The sequence below is a fragment of the Chiloscyllium plagiosum genome, unplaced genomic scaffold (assembly GCF_037043375.1).
Source record: "Chiloscyllium plagiosum isolate Xiang-an unplaced genomic scaffold, Cpla_swu_hap1 HiC_scaffold_32, whole genome shotgun sequence".
In the NCBI taxonomy this organism is placed as follows: Eukaryota; Metazoa; Chordata; class Chondrichthyes; order Orectolobiformes; family Hemiscylliidae; genus Chiloscyllium; species Chiloscyllium plagiosum.
Window position 1 is genome coordinate 7,718,793 of NW_028270170.1, and position 21,015 is coordinate 7,739,807.

Genomic DNA, 21,015 nt, shown 5'->3' on the forward strand with positions numbered 1-21,015 from the left:
CAGCGACTGATTTATCTCCAAGATACAGCAACAAACAATTCAGAAGAACATTCACTGCAGCCCGAAAAATTATTGTTGTTTTCATTGTCTTTGAGCACTTCTGTTCACCAGCTGGAAATATGGAAGATGGAAAAAAAACTTGGCTGCTTGACTGCAGAGGGGGTGGTTGCTGAAGGTTCTTATAATGAAACTTCCAAGCATGTATCCAATCAAAGTTGGCATCTCTAACCCTTGTGCAATGCCTGAGGTTGTACTGCCAAGAGTGGCTCACAATAAGAGCCTGAGGAATTAGTTCACAGCAAAGGACAGCCTTTCTGAGGACATACCGCTCATCTATCTTATTCCTTCCAAAGAACAACATGGGAGCTCCACCTGTCTGTACAATCTCTTTGTGTAATGCTTTGAAAATTGCTTCCCTGACTCCAGAAGGTAACCAAGAATTGAGTTACAAAAAAGCACTCTCAGTGAGAGTGGTTCTTGCTATAAACACAGTTCAGACAATGACAAGCCCAGACAGACAGCAGCTCAAACCTCAGGCCTGCCGTTCTCTGTCCGACATTCAAGCAGGTGAAACAACTGGATGGGTATATGAATAGGAAGGGTTTATAGAGATATGGGCCAGATGCTGCAAATGGGACTAGATTAATTTCGGATATCTGATTTGGCATGGACAAGTTGGACCGAAGGGTTTGTTTCCATGCTGCACATCTCAATAACTCACTGGCAGATCCAGCTCTCAAACTCCAAGCTCTACCACCGAGTCTGTTCAATTGCGGTTCACAGTTGGCAGGTCCTTGGCTTCTCAGTAGTGCAGCATTTGTTTTTGTTATTATTATTAACTTGTTTTCTAATCAACCTCTTCAAAGATGTTATTTCCCACCTCTGGAGCAGGTGGGACTTGAACCCAGACCACTCGGGGTTGGGACACCACCACTGTGCATTCACCTGGATGTGTCTCACCTGTAACCTTTCATAGTTACGGAGCTGGGAGCGAGAGCATGTCACTGGGCTGTAATTGAGAGGTCCAGATTAATTCTTTAAAATAGGGGATCTCATGGTAGCACCACTGCCCCGGGGCCAGAAGGTTCAGGTTGACATCCTACCTCAGGGTCTGACGGTCATGGACATTTGTAATAATACATGAAGAAAGGCAGATGTTAAAAATTGGTGCAGCACAAACCTTTCACTGCAACGTTAGCATCTGGACCAGATTTGTTATCATTATGTTAATTGACAATGTGCAGCCAATTTTTTTTGTTTGCACTATAATGTTTTGCCTTAAAGGAACTGTTGTGAAGCAAAATTACAGTCCAAAGAAACCCAAGCATATAAATAGGAAGCAGGAATCATGTACAGTGCTTCGCCTGAGGCCCACTGATGATGTTACCTAGTAGGGTGATGAAATGTCTGGAAATGAACCTCCCAACTCAGCAAGCAAACCTACATCCAGAACCTCAACCTGAGCTACAAATGTTCTCAAAACTTGCAAAGTTACAGTCTGTACCCCTGAACCAAGAGACTTGGGTTCAAGGCCCACCTGCTCCAGAGGTGTGTAGTTATGTCTCTGAACAGACTGATTAGAAAAATACATGAAAAAATGTGATTCCCACTAATGATGAGTGTACTATAGTTTGTCCATGTATATCTCCTCATTCGAGGCCCTCTTGTAATGCAGTGATAGTGTCCCTACCAGTGGACTAGGAGCACAGAGTTCAAGTCCCACCTGCCCCGGAAGTATGTAATAACACCATTGAACAGGTTGATTAGAAAAACATAGTGAACTTCTTTTTAAAAATGCTTTGCCTTATTGTGCAGTGATAGTGTCCATACCCCTGGCCTGGGAGGCTCAGGTTCAAGTCCCACCTGCTCTAGAGGCATGTAATATCATCTGAAAGCAGGTTGCTTTAGAGAAATAGGTTAAATTAAAAATAATTTTTTGTCTTACGTGCCCCCTTGAGGTGCAGTGATAGTGACTCTACCCCTGGAGCAGTAAGCCTGGGCTCACATCCCACCTGTTCCAGAGGGATGTAATAACGTCTTTGAACAGGTTGATTAGAAACATCAGATAAAGAAAGAAATCTTAATGTCTTGTGTTCTTTAGAATAGCTTAAGGCTCTCGACAATATGCTGTTGGATCCAGTTATTGTTAGGCATATAACAGAGCTCAGAAAGAAACAGAAAAGGCTTGTCATTATACAGTAACTGTCATAAGCATCAGACATTTCAGAGGGTTTTACAGCAATGGAGTACTTTTAAAGCATGGTCACTGGTTTCGCATGGAACACAATTTATGCACATACAGAATATTCCCTTGCCTTATTGTGGTGCATGCAGGAAAATTACAACATTGTGATAAAGACCAAGTAATCTACTGTTGTGATGTTAATTTACTGATACATAGAAGCATAGAAAATAGGAGCTGGAGTAGGCCATTCAGCCCATTCAAGCCTGCTCCCCCATTGAATATGATCATGGTTGATCATCCAATTCAGTTCCCTGTTCCCGCTTCTGCCCTTTGATCCCTTAAGAACTATATCTACATCTTTCTTGAAAATATTCAATGTTTTGGTCTCAACGATTTCCTGTGGCAGAGATAAGTATTGGCTGGATACCAATTTTGTGATCTTCGACATCTGTCTAAGATGACAGACCGGACCTTGGGTTCACTACCTCATCTGAAAGACAGCCCCACTGAGAGTTTGCTGTTTGCTGCTCTGGAGCACTGGTCTTGATCTTAGTGTATCATTTTGGGAAGGGGACTTGAACCCCCAACCTTCTGACTCAGAGCCAGGAGCACTAGCAGCTTGAGCTACACCTGACAGCTAAACAAGGCAGGACACGAATGCTGCTGTTAGGTGAGAATACAGTTCTAGTCACAAGCTCTGACTGCATTTGCACACTGGGGAGACTGTATTTCAGCTCGGTTCCCAGATACTGGGCCAGCAGTCACAGCACTAACTTTTTTAATGAGAGTCTACTCAGCATGTGCATTGCTTAATGAGGGGGAAAAAATATTGAATTATCTGAGTCATTTTTGAGCCTCATTAATTTTAGCCTCATGTCCTCCAGTTCTGTCCAAATTAAATAACCAGCTAACGTCTGTATTACCCAGAGCTTTTAGCACTTCAACAATCCCGCCCCTGTTTAATCTTTTTTTGGTAAGGAATGAAAAATACTCTAACTCCGTCTTTGTAACTTAGAAAATCCCTGAATCCCTGTAAACCTGTAAGGATGTCTGAAGTGACTCAGATGCAGCTTTGCTAACAAGCCATGCAAGATCAGAATACCAGACCCAAACTGTAGTTATACCTCTAACCCCGTTCCTATTGACACATCAATAATAGTTTCACACTAAAGGAAACTCCAAAGAGCTTTCTATTTCCACCATGCTAATGCACACACATTTCATGTTTCCAGTTCCTACAAGATCACAGTTTTGAGAGAGAACAGAGAATCAAGTTCTGTATGCCTTGCATAATAAGAGGAACATTGGTCAAGGAATATTGCACCTCTTTCCTCGTAGAACAAAGTTACCGTTTTTAATTCTGTGCTTTATTTCCACGAACAATTGTCGACCTTGAATTGTTCGATTCACCAACTCATCCTCCGGTTGTAAGCACTCACCTCTGTTCCATGTACTCCAGCCAGGTAAGTGGGCGAGGGGGTCACACACTCCTTCGCAGTTTCCAATAGCAATGCTGCTCTGTGGCTCAGCAGGCAGGAGGCACGTTTCTATGGGGTAAGGCAGACAGTGACAGTTTGTGCCAGCAATTTGGGTGGTGCCAGCAGGCTGCTTGGCCAATGAATACAAGGACACCCCACCGGTGATGGTGCATTACTGGAGTCTTACCCCAAGTGAGAAAGCCCTGTAATGAATGAGTGGAGTGATCGAGGGAGATGGTGATTGGGTGGAACTGGGGATTCTTTCACATGAGTGACCTAACCTTTGTAACACAGCATCAGTGGTGTAATGTCCTACTTATTCTGCTGGTCATTGTACCAACATGCCATGGGACCATCATAAACAATGAAAATTAACTACTGTTTTGTCACATTCCTAGGCTGTAAAATTCGCACCAGCCTCCATCAGATTAAGGTTCCTCATTCAATAGTCTAACTATAAACAAGATTAACCATTCAGATTTGACTTTAGCTTTAGTTGTCTCTCACTATAGAGGAACATTCTTTTAAGAAAAACAGAGATACAATATGAAAACTTGGCATCATTCATATTAGAATACTCTTTCTTTCTGCCTAATTCTATCACGGAGACTTTATTTAATGAGTGAATTCTGACAGCGTTACTTAGCTTGCAGACAGTACTTCATGAATGGAATGAGGAAGTTGCACTAACTGGTCGCATTGAAATTGCAGAGCCCTCTTACTTGGAGTTGTTCAGTTGCTTCATATTCAGGTACAACAGCAACAGAAGCTATCCTGATTGGGCAGCGGCCTACACTGTGTTTCCCCCTTGTAGGCTCCCTCTCCCACAGGAACACAAAACAAGCCAATGTTAGTTAGCATGTTAACAGGAGATATTGGAAGATTGGTTTGAGTGTGTGCTACATCCCCCAAATTAATGCTTCACTCAACTCCTGTACATCTGATCTGCGCTGTTCATGAACCAACAGTACATGCTAATTAAGAATGGTTGAGTAACAGGATCAAACAGAGCCAGCATGATCTATGAAAGGAAGATCATGGCTGACAAATCTACGGAATTTTTTGAGAAGGTAGCTAGTAGAATTGATAAGGAGGAGCCAATGGATGTGGTTTACTTGAACTGCAAGAAGATTTCTCAGCAGGTCCTACATAAGAGACTAACATATAAAATGGAAGTGTATGGGATTGGGGGTAATGTACAGATATGGATAGTGAACTGGCTGGCAGACAGGAAACAAAGAGTGGGATTTTTTTTTTAAGTGGCTGCCAGTGACAATTAGGGAACCACAGGGATCAGTGCTTAGACCCCAGCTCTTCAAAATAATAGACAAGGGCACTAAATGTAACCTCTTCAAGTTTGAAGATGACACAAAGCTGGGTCGGAGGGTGAGCTATGAGGAGGATGCAGAGAAGCTTCAGTGTGAATTGGACAGACTGAGTGAGTTGCCAAATGCATGGCAGATGAAGTATAATGTGTAGAAATGTGAGGTTATCCAGTTTGGTAGCAAAAACAGGAAGCCAAATTATTATCTGAATGATGATAGGTTGAGAAGGGGGAGGTACAATAAGACCGAGGTATCCTTGTATCCCAGATACAGAGTAAGCATGCAGCTGCAGCAAGTGATGAAAAAAGCACATGGTATGTTGGCCTTCTTAGCAAGAGGATTAGAAAGCAGGAGCAAGGATGTCTTGCTGCAATTATACAGGGTCTTGGTGAGACCACACCTGGTGTACTGTGTGCAGTTTTGGTTTCCTTACCTGAGGAAGGGTGTTCTGGTGATGGAGGGGGTACAACAAAGTTTTATCAGAATGATTCCTGTAATGGCAGGATTGAGGTACAATGAGAGATTGGATCAATTAGGACTGTATTCACTGGGGTTTAGAAGAATGAGGGGGATTGCATAGACACCTACCAGACAGGATAAATGCAGGAAGGATGTTCCCAATGAACAGGGAGAGCAGAATTAGGGGTCACAGTCTAACAATACAGCGTAGGTCATTTAAATCTGAGATAAAGTGAAATTTCTTCACTAGGGAGTGGTGAACCGGTGGAATTCTCTGACACAGGAAGTGGTTTTCATGTTAAATGTTTTCAAGAAGGACTTAGATATAATTATTAAGGTAAAAGGGGGAGAATGGGAACAAGGTACTGAGTTGGATGATCAGCCATAAGACATAGGAGCAGAAGTTAGGCCATTCAGCCCATCAAGTCTGCTCTGCCATTCAATCATGGCTGATTGGTTTTTCAACCCTATTTTCCCACCTTCTCCCTGTAACTTTTGGTCCCCTTGGCAATCAAGAACTTAGTATCATATTGAATGGTGGAGCAGGCTAAAAGGGCTGCACAGCCTACTCTGTTCTTATTTCCTTTGTTTTTATGTTTCTAAAATATAAAATGGCCCCCTTGGTGGGCAAGTGATTTACTGTGGAACTAATCAGGTCTATCTCAGCTTTGAAGCTCAGTGCGGGATTAGCTGTGTTGGCAATAGTTAGTCTCAAATGGATTGGTCCAAGGAAAAGAGGTTGTGGTTGGGTAAAAATTCAACCAAAGCTCCACCTCTTGGGGACTTGCCATGAACCATTGCTGGAACTGATAGTCAGTGATGACAGAATCTGACCGAATTTCATGATTCAAAAGGCCGGTCAACACTCAATGTCTAGACTCACGCATGACAAGTGACAGTTTGGGAGAGATATAGGGGCAAGTTCCTGGGACAAGCATAAAACAAAAAACATGATTGCCAAAATAAAACTAGGTACAAGATGGAGAAAACATGCAAGGGGGTCCTTTGTATTAATTTTGATGCTTTATTTGAAGTTATATCGTAACATAGACCTACAATTCAATTTAAATCCAGGCAAATATATTTGAGATTTGCAACTTGAATAGGAGACACATTAGCTTACTTAATAATAGAAGAGCCTGTGATGATAGGGCGAGTATATTAGCATTGATAGAGAATCAGCTAACTAATAGAAGATGGGGTAAAGATAGACCATGAATTACAGAGCACTGAGTCTCATCTCAGTGGTACAGCAACTTTCAGAGAAAATTCTGAAGGAGAGAATTAATCTCCATTTAAGGAGGCAAGGTTTGATTATAGATAGTCAGCACAGCTTTGTCAGAGGGAGGTCATGCCTAATAAATCTGCTTGAACTTTTCGAAGTGGTGACTAAGTGTGCAGATGATGGTAGTGCAGTTGGTGTAGCTTGTATGAATTGTAACAAAGCTTTTGATGAGGTCCTACATGGGAAGCTGAGAAAGAAGGTAAAAGCACATGGGATCCAAGTTAACCTGGCAAGTTAGATCCAAAATTGGCTTCATGACAGGACACAGAGTATGGTGATAGAAGGTTGTTTGTATCAGATGGACTACAGTATGGCAAAATGCAAGGTTATATACCTTGGCAGGAAGAATAGCAGAGATGAACATTATTTAAATAGAGAAAGACTGTAGAAAACTACAGGGCAGAGGGATTTGGAAGTCATTGTCCATGAATTATAAAAGCTCGCATTCAAGGTCAGCGACTAATTGGAAAGGCAAATGGAATGTTGGCCTGTACTTCATAAGGAATGGGATTTAAAAGAGGTTTTGCTAAAACTATTCAAGGTACTCGTCAGAACACAGCTAGAATACTGTGAACAGTTTTGGGCACCTTATCAAAGGACAGGTATATTGGCATTGGAAGCAGTCCAGAGAAGGTTCACTTGGCTTCTACGAGGTGTGGAGGGATTGTATTATGAGGAGAGGTTGAGCAGGTTAAGCCTGTACTCACAGGAACATAAAGGGATGAGAGATGTTTTTATTCATACATACAAGATTCTTCGAGGACTTGACATGCTAGATGTGGAAATGTTATTTCGCTTTGTGGGAAGAGTCTAGGACCAGAAGTCATAATATCCAAATAAGGGGTCACACATTTAGTACAGAGAAGAGAAAGAATTTCTTTTGTTAGAAGGTTATGAATTTGTGGAATTCTTTATCACAGAGGGCTGTTGAGGCTGCCTTATTAAGTATATTCAAGGCTGAGACAGTAAGATTTTTTTAATGTCGTTGTGGAGGGTTGTTTTTCAGACCGGAGGTCTGTGACCAATGGTGTGCCACAAGGATCGGTGCTGTGTTCACTGCTTTTCGCCCTCTTTATAAATGATTTGGATATGAACATAGGAGGTACAGTTAATAAGTTTGCAGATGACAGGTAAATTGGAGGTGTAGTGGACAGTGAAGAAGGTTACCTCAGAGTACAACAGGATCTTGATCAGATTCGGCCAATAGGCAGATGGAGTTTAATTTAGATAAATGTGAGGTGCTACATTTTGGAATGGCAAATCAGAGCATGACTTATACACTTAATGGTAAGGTCCCGGGGAGTGCAGGTTCATAGCTCCTTGAAAGTGGAATTGCAGATAGTTGGATAGTGAAGAAGGCGTTCCAGAATGCTTTCCTTTATTGGTCAGCATATTGAATACAGGAGTTGGGAGGTCATGTTGCAGCTGTACAGGGCATTGGTTAGGCCACTGTTGGAATACTGTGTGCAATTCTGGTCTCTCTCTCCGAGAGGAAGGATGTTGTGAAACTTGAAAGGGTTCAGATTAAATTCCCTACAGTGTGGAAACAGACCCTTCAGCCTAACCAGTCCACACCGACCCTCCAAAGAGTAACCCACCCAGACCCATTTCCCTGCGACTAATGCACCGAACACTATGAGCAATTTAATATGGCCAATTCACCTAACGCACATCTTTGGACTGCGGGAGGAAACCCACGCAGACACGGGGAGAACATGTAAACTCTATACAGACAGTCATCCGAGGCTGGAATTGAACCTGGGACCCCAGTGCTGTAAGACAGCAGTGCTGACCACTGAGCCACGGTGCCACCCAAAGGATGTTGCCAGAGTTGGAGGGTTTGAGCTATAAGGAGAGGCTGAACAGGCTGGGGCTGTTTTCACTGGAGCGTTGGAGGCCAAGGAGTGACCTTATAGAGGTTTATAAAAATCATGATGAGCATGGATAGGGTGAATATACAATGGTCTTTTCCCTGGGGTGGTGGAGTCCAGAATTAGAGGGCATAGGTTTACGGTGAGAGGGGAAAAACTTAAAATGGACTTAAGGGGCAACCTTTTCATGTAGAGTGTGGTGCATGTATGGAATGAGGAAGTGGTGGAGGCTGGTACAATTACAACATTTAAATAGGCATCTGGATGGATATACGAATAGGAAGGGTTTAGAGTGATATGGGCAAGTGCTGGCAAATGGGACTAGATTAGGTTATGATATCTGGTCAGTATGAACGAGTTGGACCAAAGAGTCTGTTTCCGTGCTGTACATCTCCATGACTCCATAACTTTATGAGTAAGGACGTCAAGAGATAAGGGGAAAGAGGCAGGAAAGTGGACCTAAGGACTATCAAATCTGGCTTGATCACATTGAATGGCAGAGCAGACTCGATGGGCTGAATGGCCTACATCCGCTCCAACATCTTATGACCAATGATCTCATGGTAATAAAGAAGGAAAAGCATCATCATATCCAGGTTATTCAAAAAATTATGCTTTGGTCAAAAATTATGGGTTGGTTGTTGGGATGACAATTGGGATAGAGAGAAATGACAATGAACCAACTGAATCATATATTAATAGATTCAGCTCAGTTGGAAAGACCAACAATGTGCTTAAAGAGGTGGCAAGATCTAGCTGCATTATTCTGTACATTTGTGTGAGGGATGCATCCAGCAGCCCTGTTACAAAGCCTGGATTGCTAATGGAAATCAGTAAAGTTACTGATCAGAAATCTGATTGTTGACTAGTCCTGGGCCCCAAATCATAACATTGGACTGAAACACTTCAGTGGAATTGGTCGAGGAGCTTTTGCATGGAAGATGTTTACTGGCCTCATGGTGGCAACTTGAACTCAAAGCGTTAGTTCAGTTTCTCTCTCTGCAGATGCTGCCAGACCCGTCAAGTCGCCCCCAGCACTTTCTGTTTCCATTTCGGTTTTTCAGTCTCTTCAGTCTTTTTATTTTATTGACTAATTGAGGTCAGCAAATGGTATTTGAGCTAAGGGCTGTTGACGCCACTCAAACATATTTTGCAGTAAGTAAGGGGCAAAGGTGTCACAAACTAAACAAACACCCTTTCAATCTTTTGAATAAATGCTTGCAAACATTGCCTGTGTTTTTATAACTCTTCTACATGCTTATAGCAGAGAGCTTGTTCAGGGAGAAGCCAACGGATGTATTAATGATTAGCATAGGGCGTGTTGCTCAGAGGCAGAAAGACAAATGTTGCGATGTGTGTGTGTGTTTCCTGGCCCAGTTCTGACTCTTCTATCCAAGGGTGCTCTAATAGGTCATTGATCTGAGAAGTTAACTTTGCTTCTCTCCAATCAATTGCCCGTCTCACTCCAGCATGCTCTCATTTTATTTCAGATTTCCACCATCCTCGATATCATTAAATTGGAACGGGCACAGAAAAGGTTTACAAAGATGTTGCTGGGACTGGAGGGTTTGAGTTATGAGGAGAGGCTGGATAGACGGAGACCTCTTTCCCTGGAGTGTAGGAAGCTGAGGGGTGGCCTGATAGAGGTTTATAAATATATGACAGGTATAGACAAGGTGACTAGCAAAGGGTTTTTCCCTAGGGTGGGAGGAGTTCAAAACTAGAGGGCATATTTTTAAGGTGAGAGTGGAAAGGTTTAAAAGGGACCTGAGGGGCAACTTTATCACACAGTTGTGATTCATTTGTGGAATGAACTGCCCGGGAAGTGGTAGATGGAGAAACAGTTACAACATTTAAAAGATATTCAGACAGATACATGAATAGGAAAGGTTCAGAAGGATATGGGCCAAATGTGGGCAAATGGGACTAGTTTAGTTTGGGAAACCATTACAGTTGCTAGAATCTATCAGAATTAATAATTAATCTCCAGGATACAACTGTGAGTAAACTGAGGAGAAAAGTCACTGGGTGTTATGAACAAAACTGTATGTTCCTTCCTTTCCTTTCAGCGTTGTTGTTTATTAGTTACATAATGTTGGAAGTGGGACATTTAGCTGTTTGTTGGCTGGTTGACAACATAGAATCTTCCAAATGGGTAAGAAAAAGTGTTCAATTTACAATTGACCTGAGAGGCAACATCATCCTTGTGATGGGTGTGTTACGTGACCAATGGCAGGAGAGTTGAGGGGGGGTGGATATTGATGGTATAGGATCGCATAATGAAACTTGGAGGAATATCATTGAATCATAGAATCCCCATAGTGTGGAAGCAGGCCATTTGGCCCATCAGGTCCACACTAACCTTCCAAACAGCATCTCACCCAAACCCACACCCCCATCCTATCCCTGTAACCCTGCATTTCCCAAGGCTAACCCACCTAGCGTATACTTCCCTGGACATTATGGACAATTTAGCATGGTCAATCCACCTAACCTGCACATTTTTGGACTGTGTCCAAACGGAATGAGCAGGATTGGTTTTATCTGCTTTAGAGATGCAAACCATGATGGATTCCAGTCAGAAAGAAATAGTCCACAAGACCATGGAGTTATCAGAGGAGCGTGTGCCATTCCCTAACGATGGAAAGCCGACAACACCCACTGAACAGCACTTCTTCATTTCTCCATTTGCAGAGTTGTCCAGCTATTGTCACAGCCAAGGCCTATTCTATTTCTTGATGTTGGAATGTGAATATTTATGGATTTCTTCTTCTTCTTAAACCATTCCCCAGAATGTCTTCCAGTCTGAAATTGTGGGATTTCAGGTGACTCTACTGCTCTACCTGAGTCATCTTGGTCAACTGCAGATGTGGCCAATGGACAATGATCTTGAAATCCAGGCTAATCCTCATCCATTGAAACCACAGAATCTGACACTAATTGTACCACCTTCACTACTGCCCCTTACTGAGACCAGTGACACAAAGAATTGAATCTGGATCCTTCCTCTTTGGGGAGCTCATTACCACACAATACAGCATCTAACCACTAGGGGGAGCAGGGAGCACAACAGAAAGACCTTTTAGTCTTTAGGTTATGGATTTGAGAGTTTATGGATTTGACAATTTGATTAAATCAGTGGACAGATACAGAGAGATTATTTCCTCTGATGAGGGTTAGGGTTAGAATAAGCAACAGTAAGCAATCATTAACTAAAAACTGGCTGTTCAACAGTGATGTCAGGAAACACCTCTTCACTCAAAGGTTAGCTACACTGGGAGCCCGCCCCTGCAAAACGTTGTAGAGGATGGGATTCAGTTGTCAAAACTGTGTTTGATAATGTTTAATAATGCAAGGCTCTTTAGACAGATAGAATACCAGGGATGGTGAGTGTCTGGAACAGGCTACCATCACTACAATCTGGCAGCGAGTACAATTTCATTATCGAAGAAACATTTAAATAGGTACATGATGGGATAGGTAGGGAGGGATATGGACCAAGTGCAGGCAAATGGGACTAATTTAAATTGTGAAAACTGGGCGGCATGGCCAAGTTGGGCCGTAGGGCCTGTTTTCATGCTGAAGACCTCTATGACTCTCTGATTCTAACTGAGGAGGGGAATGTACAGGTTAACCATGAGCTCACTGAATGGTAGTTCCAGACTCAAGGATCTGAATGGGCTGATCCTACCACAGCCTGATGGTTGTCAACATAATGGAAAAAACCTTTTCTCATTCTCTGTAAAATTGGTATCTTTGAGCTTATATACAGAAACAGGTCAAATTTACAACAATCCTTCAAAATCACAGACTTTGGTTTAAGATCTGGCAGCTTACTAATGTATCCTGTATGTCTCTGGCTATTAATCGAAGTGGCAACAAACAGTTTTACAAAAATGTGATAAATAATGAAGTGGTTTAAGAATGAAAGGGAAGCCAATTTATCTTCTGTATTTCATTCAGGATCAATTACAAGGGAAGGTGGTGAAGAGAGGGAGTGGGGTAACTATTCCTTCCCAATCAAATGGGGCATTGGTTCTGATTGAATATAAATAGGTCGTTTGGTGAACATGCAGTGAGTAACTTCAATGTTATTTTCGGGAGTAGGTCCAAATCAGACTTAATGTGCTGTCATTCCCGTTTTCACCTTGTCTGTACTTCCACGGCCCAGATTGTTGCATTTCTTTATCCTTCCCTATGTGGCCAGCAGCTCACCACATTTAGCATTTTATGAACAGTTAGGGACATACATTTATTCATTTCTCAAGCAGCTAGTAAGTACAAACATCAACAGGAAACACCTCCGTATGTACAATTACCAACTCCTCTAATTGTCCCAAACCAATCTAGAACAGAGCAAACAAGTTTATTAAATAACTGTCACTTTCAATAATTTTTCAGTTCAAATAGCTGGCAGCTATTTAGTGTCCGTACAACACAAACGTTGCTGGGAATGCTGAGGACTCATTCTACCACACATTTCCAATTTACCCCAGTGAAATCCGCAAGGCACAGACACTCGTGAGTCGAAAAGCACCAGCTCAAGAAGAAGCATTTTTCTGTAAAATCTGGACATTCCTTCACCTCAAGTTCTCCAAATGTATATGACCTGCACTTTGGTGAGGCTTAGAGTCCAGATCTTACAGCAACTCGTACAGTGATGACCACAGCTCTGTCTGTTGTACCTGGAGCCTCATAATATTGTCTTCTCCCTGTTCCACATGCCCAACTCAGGGAGAAGTGTCATTTAAGGGTCTTAGAAAATCCATATATCAAGGATAGCTTTGGAGAAGATTTATTCCCCGTTAGTTCAATGGCACACAGTTTGTGCAGGGTCCAGGCTGACTCCACATTTAAAGTGCAAAGAGAGGACAATTGTTAGTGAGGCTGCCATGGCTTGGAGGTTTATTCCCATCTCCAGCACAAACATAGCTGCATCAAGTCTCCACTGTACAGAAGCCATACATAAACCAGGCCCAAGGGGCTCCCGTCAACATACACACAAACACAAATATAAATTAACAACCCCAACTCAATACAAATAAGAGGCTACCAGCATTACACAGCAGAATGACATTGAGCTCTTCAAAAGCAAAGCATAGACTAGAGAAGAGCTAGCAACATACAGCATGAAAACCTTCCGAAGTATCCTTGCTAACCAGGCTCCCATGGGGAACCTTGTCGAATGCCTTACTGAAGTCCATATACATCATGTCTACTGCTCCGCCCTCATCAATCTTCTTTGTTACTTCTTCAAAACACTCAATCTAATTTGTGAGACACAATTTCCCACGCACAAAGCCATGCTGACTATCCTATCCCTAATCAGTCCTTGCCTTTTCAAATACATGTATGTCCTGTTGCACAGGATCCCCTCCAACAACTTGCCCACCACCGAGGTCAGGCTCACCGGTCTATAGTTCCCTGGCTTGTCCTTACCGCCCTTCTTAAACAGTGGCACCACATTAGCCAACCTCCAGTCTTCCAGCACCTCACCTGTGATTATCGATGATACAAATATCTCAGCAAGAGGCCCAGCAATCACTTCCCTAGCTTCCCACAGAGTTCTAGGGTACACCTAATCAGGTCCTTGGGAATTATCCACTTTTTCACGTTTCACCTTCCCCTGCAACCGCAAGAAGTACAAAACTTGCGCCCACACCTCCCCCCTCAACTCCCTCCAAGGCCCCAATGGATCCTTCCATATCCGTCGCAAATTCACCTGCACCTCCACACACATCATTTACTGTATCCGCTGCACCCGATGTGGTCTCCTCTACATTGGGGAGACAGGCCGCCTACTTGCAGAACGTTTCAGGGAACACCTCTTGGGACATTCGCACCAACCAACCCAACCACCCCGCGGCTGAACACTTTAACTCCCCCTCCCACTCCACCAAGGACATGCAGGTCCTTGGCCTCCTCCATCGCCAGACCCTGGCCACATGACGCCTGGAGGAAGAGCGCCTCATCTTCCGCCTCGGAACCCTCCAACCACACAGGTTGAATGTAGATTTCTCCAGCTTCCTCATTTCCCCTCCCCCCACCTTATCTCAGTCCCAACCCCCGGATTCAGCACTGCCCTCTTGACCCGCAATCTTCTTCCCGACCTCTCCGCCCCCACCCCCTCTCTGGCCTATCACCCTCACCCTCACCTCCTTCCACCAACTTATTCCCAGCGCCCCTCCTCCAAATTCCCAGCGCCCCCCCCCCCAACATTTTACCTCAGCTCGCTTGGCACACCAGCCTCATTTCTGAAGAAGAGCTTATGCCTGAAATGTCGATTCTCCTGCTCCTCGGATGCTGCCTGGCCTCTGCGCCTTTCCAGCAGCACACTTTTCAACTCTGGTCTCCAACATCTGCAGTCCTCACTTTCTCCTAGTTGATCTTAACCTACTGCGAATCCTCTTGCAAGGATGCTTTCCTTTCACCCTGCAGGAATATACTGTCTCTGGATTCTCGTTATCTCATTTCTGAAGGCTGTCTAAAAAAAAGATCCCACGTGTGTGGGATTTAACAAGTGGCTGATTTATCTTAGCTCACAGGCTTGTTATTGTCAATATAGTATAAATCAGGCAAGGTACTAAACCAAAGTCCTGCTCTCCTCTGAAGTGGACTTACAAGATACCTTGGCAGTAACTGAAGAGAGTCAAACAGCGTGGTGCTGGAAAAGCACAGCCAATCAGGCAGCATCTGAGCAGGAGAATCAATGTTTTGAGCAGAAGCTCTACAGCTCCTGCCCCTCGGATGCTACCTGACCTGCTGTGCTTTTCTAGCACCACACTCTTTGACTCTGATCTCCAGCATCTGCAGTCCTCACTTTCTCCTAGTAACTGAAGAGAGCTGGGATGTGTCCTGGGATGTGCCCTGACCCACATCATGAGAAACAGATGAATTGGTTACATATCTCTGTCTGCCTTCCCCATAACCCTTAACTCCCTTGTATATCAGGAGTGTATCTAACTCAGTCTTTAATAAATTCAACGTCATCTGTTTTCTGAGGAAGATAATTAAACAGGTTAACATATCAATGAGAGAAAAGAATCTTCTTAGCTCCATCTTAAAATGGAGACCTCTTTATTCTTAAAGCATGTTGCTAAATTCTAGTCTTTCCCCTCAGGATCTTATATGTTTCAACAAGATCATGTTTCATTCTGCATAAGGCCAATGGGTAAAGGCTTCTCCGTAAAATAAGCCCTTTATCCCGGGAATGAGTTGACCAAATTGTCTCTGAACTGCTTTTAACACAACTTTATCACTTTACAAATAAGACAACTAACATTGTCATCAGTACTTCAGATCTAGTCACACCAAGGCCCTGTACAGTGCAATAAAAAATGGTCTTCCTATCTTCCATTTCACTTATAATAAAAACTAACATTTGAATTGCTTTCCTGATCACTTGCCGTGCCTGAAAACTACTTTGCCTCTTATTTTTCCCTCCCCTGTGTGGACCTGCGAGGTGACATTTGCCTCTGGAACTAGATGTCAATGTATCCAATTCATGTGGATGGGCAGTGCACAGACCCACTGAATGACACAGCTTAGAGGGAACATCACCTGAAAACTCACTCTTTGTGGTTCATGTGCCTGGACACCCAGATCCCTTTGTACCTCTGAGTTCTGCAATCTCTCTCCATTTAAATAGTGGACTGCTTTTCTATTCAAGTTCACATTAGACTCCATCTGAGAATTTTTTGCCCACTCAAGTAACCTCTCCACATCTTCATATTGATTCTCATATTGATATTTTCTTTCATATCTTGGTGGTTTTCAGCAAATCTAGCTATCTTACATTTGGTCACCATATCCAGGTCACTGATCCAATGGTTGTAAGTGTTTGAAGCCCCAACACTGATGTCTGTGGCACTCCACTAGTTACAACCAGTCAAGTCAGAGGGACATGCCTACAGTGATCATGCACTTAATTTGCTGCAAAATGCTACTGGATATCATGGAGCTGTGAAATTTAGCGTCTCTAACAGCTCGTCACTGTCTCTGCACCAAGTATAAGACTAGATTATGTGATCAAAGCATTAGGGTGCGATTGAACACACAACCTGCTGACTGAACAGAAGAGAATGACTCTGATAGAGTCTAGTAGACTCGACAGAACAGGGGATCACAGTAAAGCATCAATCATCGATTGGTCAGAGGGAAAACAGGGGAAAAAAAAACAGGAAGGAAGATTGATGCATTCTAACCAAATGGATCATAATCTGCCCCACGGTTACTTAATAATAGATTCTCTGTCTTGCCTCAACATCCATCAGTCTTTCATTCAATTAGTTGCCAAGTAAATGACTCTATGGCAAAACTTACAAAGTGCAAAGTGGGTCTGAAAGGGTTAATACTGAGGAATTCGACTCTGAATCTCCAGATTGTGCAGTCCTCACTTTCTCCAGGTTTAGGATATAGAACATAGTACAGTACAGTACAGGCCCTTCGGCCCTCAATGTTGTGCTGGTCTTTTATCCTACTCTAAGATCAAACTAACCTACACATCCTTCATTGCACTCTCATCCAGGTGCCTATCCAAGAGTCGCTTAAATGTCCCTAATGTACCTGACTCTACTACCACTGCCAGCAGTGCATCCACACACCCACCACTCTCTGTGTAAAGAACTTACTCTGACATCTCCCCTAACCTTCCTCCAATCACCTGAAATGTATGCCCCTTTGTGATAGACATTTCCTCCTTGGGAAAAAGTCTCTGGCTATCCACTCTATCTTTGCCTCTCACCATCTTGTACACCTCCGTCAAGTCATCCTTCTTTGCTCCAATGAGAAAAGCCCTAGCTCCCTCAATATTTCTTCATAAAGCATGCCCTCCAGTCCAGGCAGCATCCTGGTACATCTCCTCCGCACCCTTTCCAAAGCTTCCACATCTTTCTTATAATGAGGTGACCAGAATTGAAAACAATATTCCAAGTGTGGTCTCAAACGGGCTCTATAGAGCTGCAACATAACCTCACAGCTCTTAAACTCAATCCCCCTACTAATGAAAGCCAACCGTACACTTTCTTAACAACCCGATCAACCTGGATGGCAACTTTGAGGAATCTATGAACATGGACCCCAAGGTAGGACAGAAAGAAGTTGTCTGTTCCATCAGGGAAGTTGTCATTTGTGAAGAACATCCAAGAGATTAAAAATTGTCCCATTTAAAGGGATCTGTAGGCCTTAAACTGTTAAGAAGAGATTTTGTGATAAAGATTATCGACCCAGTAAACTTCCAATCTTCCAACTGCAAACAGACGGCTTTCCGAGAGAATAGTGAAACCTGATCATGAAATTTTAAAGTCACAGACTTGTGGGTGGTGATGAGGTACTAATAAATAGAATGATCTGAACAGACATATAATATTAATAATGAAGAATAGTTTTGGAGGAAATGTTATTGAGGAATATCATGTGTACCACCCATTATGATGATATCATATGGTCTGGGGATGAACTGTTTAGAATCACAAAGGATTAAGCCCTAACATCTGGTGTCACAATATCAATTGATTTGGCAGCACGGTGGCTCAGTGGTTAACACTGCTGCCTCCCAGCACCAGGGACCCAGGTTCAATTCCACCCTCAGGCAACTGTATGGAGTTTGCACATTCTCCCTGTGTCTGTGTGAGTTTCCTCTGGGTCATCTGGTTTCCTCCCACTCTTCAAAGGTGTACAGTTTAGGTGGGTTGGCTGTGGGAAATGCAGGGCTATGGGTGTACGGTAGGGTGTGTCTGGGTAGAATGCCCATCGGTTGGTCACTGTGGACGCAATGAGCTGAATGACCTGCTTCCAATGTAACCTGTTGCCAATGTGTTGTAAAAACTCCACAGTGACCTTTGCTCAGGACAATCACTCTTCCTCCCCATATTAATATGCCATCCTCTACTGTGATCTGGTCTCTCCAAGTCCAAAAACATTTCAATTCTGGTTATGATCGATCTTTGGTTTCCTCATCACCACCAGCTGTTTCAGTTTTCCGCAGCAGCAGTGGGAGCAGTGAGAGCGAGCACCGGGGGCTGTGGGAAGGTAAATTAATCAGTTAAAAGCTTACCTCATGAATAGATGCAGTGCGTGCTGAGCAGGAGCGAACACGGGACTGCTGAGTAAGTGAGGTAATATATTTGGGTGGTTGCTTGTGGGAACGAGACAGACTCGTAGTTGGTGTGTTGTCTCCCAGGTGCCAGGGTCTGTGATGTCGTGGATGATGTTTTTGGGATCCTTGGGGAAGGGGGTGCAGCCCCAAGTTGTGGTCCACATAGGCTGCAATGACATAGGTAGGAAAAGGAATGGGGATATAAGGCAGAAATTCAAGGAGCTAGGGTAGAAGCTTAGAGCTAGAACAAACAGAGTTGTTACTCTGATTTGATACCCGTGCCACGTGCTAGCAAGGCGAGAAATAGGGAGACAGAGCAGTTGCACACATGGCTATGGGGATGATGCAGGAGGGTGAGTTTCGGATACCCTGGATAATTGTGGCTCATTCTGTGGTAGGTAGGACCTCTACAAATAGAATGGTCTACACCCGAACCAGAGGAGAAATTTGCTAATGCTCTTCGGGAGGGTTTAAACTAATTCAGCAGGGGATGGGAACCTGAATTGTAGCTCCTGTGTACAGGAGGTTGTGAGTAATGAGGTCATGAATAAGGTTTCAAGGTCGCAGGAGTGTACCAGCAGGCAGGAAGTTGGTTTGAATTGTGTCTACTTCAACACCAGGAGCATCCAGAATAGGGTGGGTGAACTTGCAGCATGGGTTAGTACCTGGGACTTCGATATTGTGGCCAGGAATGGGTCAGGAATGATTGTTGCAGGTTCTGGGGTTTAGATGTTTCAGTACGAACAGGGAAGATGGTAAAAAAGGGGGAGGTGTGGCATTGTTAGTCTAAGACAGTATTACAGTGGCAGAAAGGACATTTGATGAGGACTCATCCACTAAGGTAGTATGGGCTGAGGTTAGAAATAGGAAAGCAGAGGTCACTCTATTGGGAGTTTTCTACATGCCTCCGAAAAGTTCCAGAGATATAGATGAAAGGATGGCAAAGATGGCTCTGGATAGGAGTGAAAGTAACAGGCTAGTTGTTATGGGGGCCTTTAACTTTCCAAATATTGACTGGAAACGCTACAGTTTGAGTACTTTAGATGGGTCCGTTTTTATCCAATGTGTGCAGGAGGGATTCCTGACACAGTACGTAGACAGGCCAACAAGGGGCGAGGCCACATTGAATTTGGTGCTGGGGAATGAACCTGGCCAGGTGTTAGATTTGGAGGTAGGTGAGCACTTTGGTGATAGTGACCACAATTCAGTTACACTTACTTTAGCCATGGAAAGGGATAGGTATATACTGCAGGGCAAGTGTTATAGCTTGGGGAAAGGTAATTATGAGGTGATTAGGCAAGATTTAGGATGCATAGGATGGGGAAGAAAACTGCAGGGGATGGGCACAATTGAGCTTATTCAAGGAACAGCTACTGCGTGTCCTTGATAAGTATGTACCTGGCAGGTAGGGAGGAAGTGGTTGAGTGAGGGACCTGTGGTTTACTAAAGAAGTTGAATTTCTTGTCAAGAGGAATAAGGAGGCTTATGTAAAGATGACATGTGAAGGTTCAGTTAAGGCATTTGAGAGATACAAGTTAGCCAGGAGAGACCTAAAGAGAGAGCTATGAAGAGCCAAGAGGGGACATGACGTCTTTGGCAGGTAAGATCAAGGAAAACCCTAAAGCTTTCTACAGGTATGTTAGGAATAAAAGAATGACTAGAGTAAGATTAGGGCCAGTCAAGGACAGTAGTGGGAAGTTGTGCGTGGAGTCTGAAGAGATAGGAAAGGTGCTAAATGAATATTTTTCGTCAGTATTCACACAGGAAAAAAAAATACTCTCAAGGAGAATACTGAAATACGGGCTGATAGACTATATGGGATTGAGGTTCATAAGGAGGTGGTGTTAGCAATTCTGGAAAGTGTGAAAATTGATAAGTCCCTTGGGCCAGATGGGATTTATCCTAGGATTCTAGGGAGGAGCTAGGGAGGAGATTGCAGAGCCTTTGCTTTGATCTTTATGTCGTCATTGTCTACAGGAATAGTGCCAGAACACTGGAGGATAGCAAATATTGTCCCCTTGTTCAAGAAGAGGAGTAGAGACAACCCTGGTAATTATAGGCCAATGAGCCTTACTTCGGTTGTGGGTAAAGTGTTGGAAAGGATTATAAGAGATAGGATTTATACTAATCTAGAAAATAATAATTTGATTAGGGATCATCAACACAGTTTTGTGAAGGGTAGGTCATGCCTCACAAAACCTTACTGAGTTCTTTGAGAACGTGATGAAACAGGTGGATGAGGGTAAAGTGGTTGATGTGGTGTGTATAGATTTCAGTAAGGCGTTTGATAAGGCTCCCCATGGTAGGCTATTGCAG

The 21,015-nt window shown here is 43.4% G+C and overlaps 1 protein-coding gene across 12 annotated transcripts in view; it reads right to left on the minus strand.

Annotated features, from left to right (window-relative positions):
* Positions 1 to 21,015, minus strand: part of srcin1a (SRC kinase signaling inhibitor 1a) — a 584,261-nt gene that overhangs the window by 459,269 nt on the left and 103,977 nt on the right. For 11 of the 12 annotated variants that reach the window (XM_087977753.1, XM_087977757.1, XM_087977752.1 and 8 more), the window contains exon 2: positions 3,625 to 3,732. The exons of the other annotated variant lie outside the window; for it this stretch is intronic. In XM_087977753.1, coding sequence (XP_087833879.1) covers positions 3,625 to 3,732 — 108 coding nt within the window. The remainder of the gene's footprint in view (positions 1 to 3,624; positions 3,733 to 21,015) is intronic. 12 annotated transcript variants of the gene reach the window in all.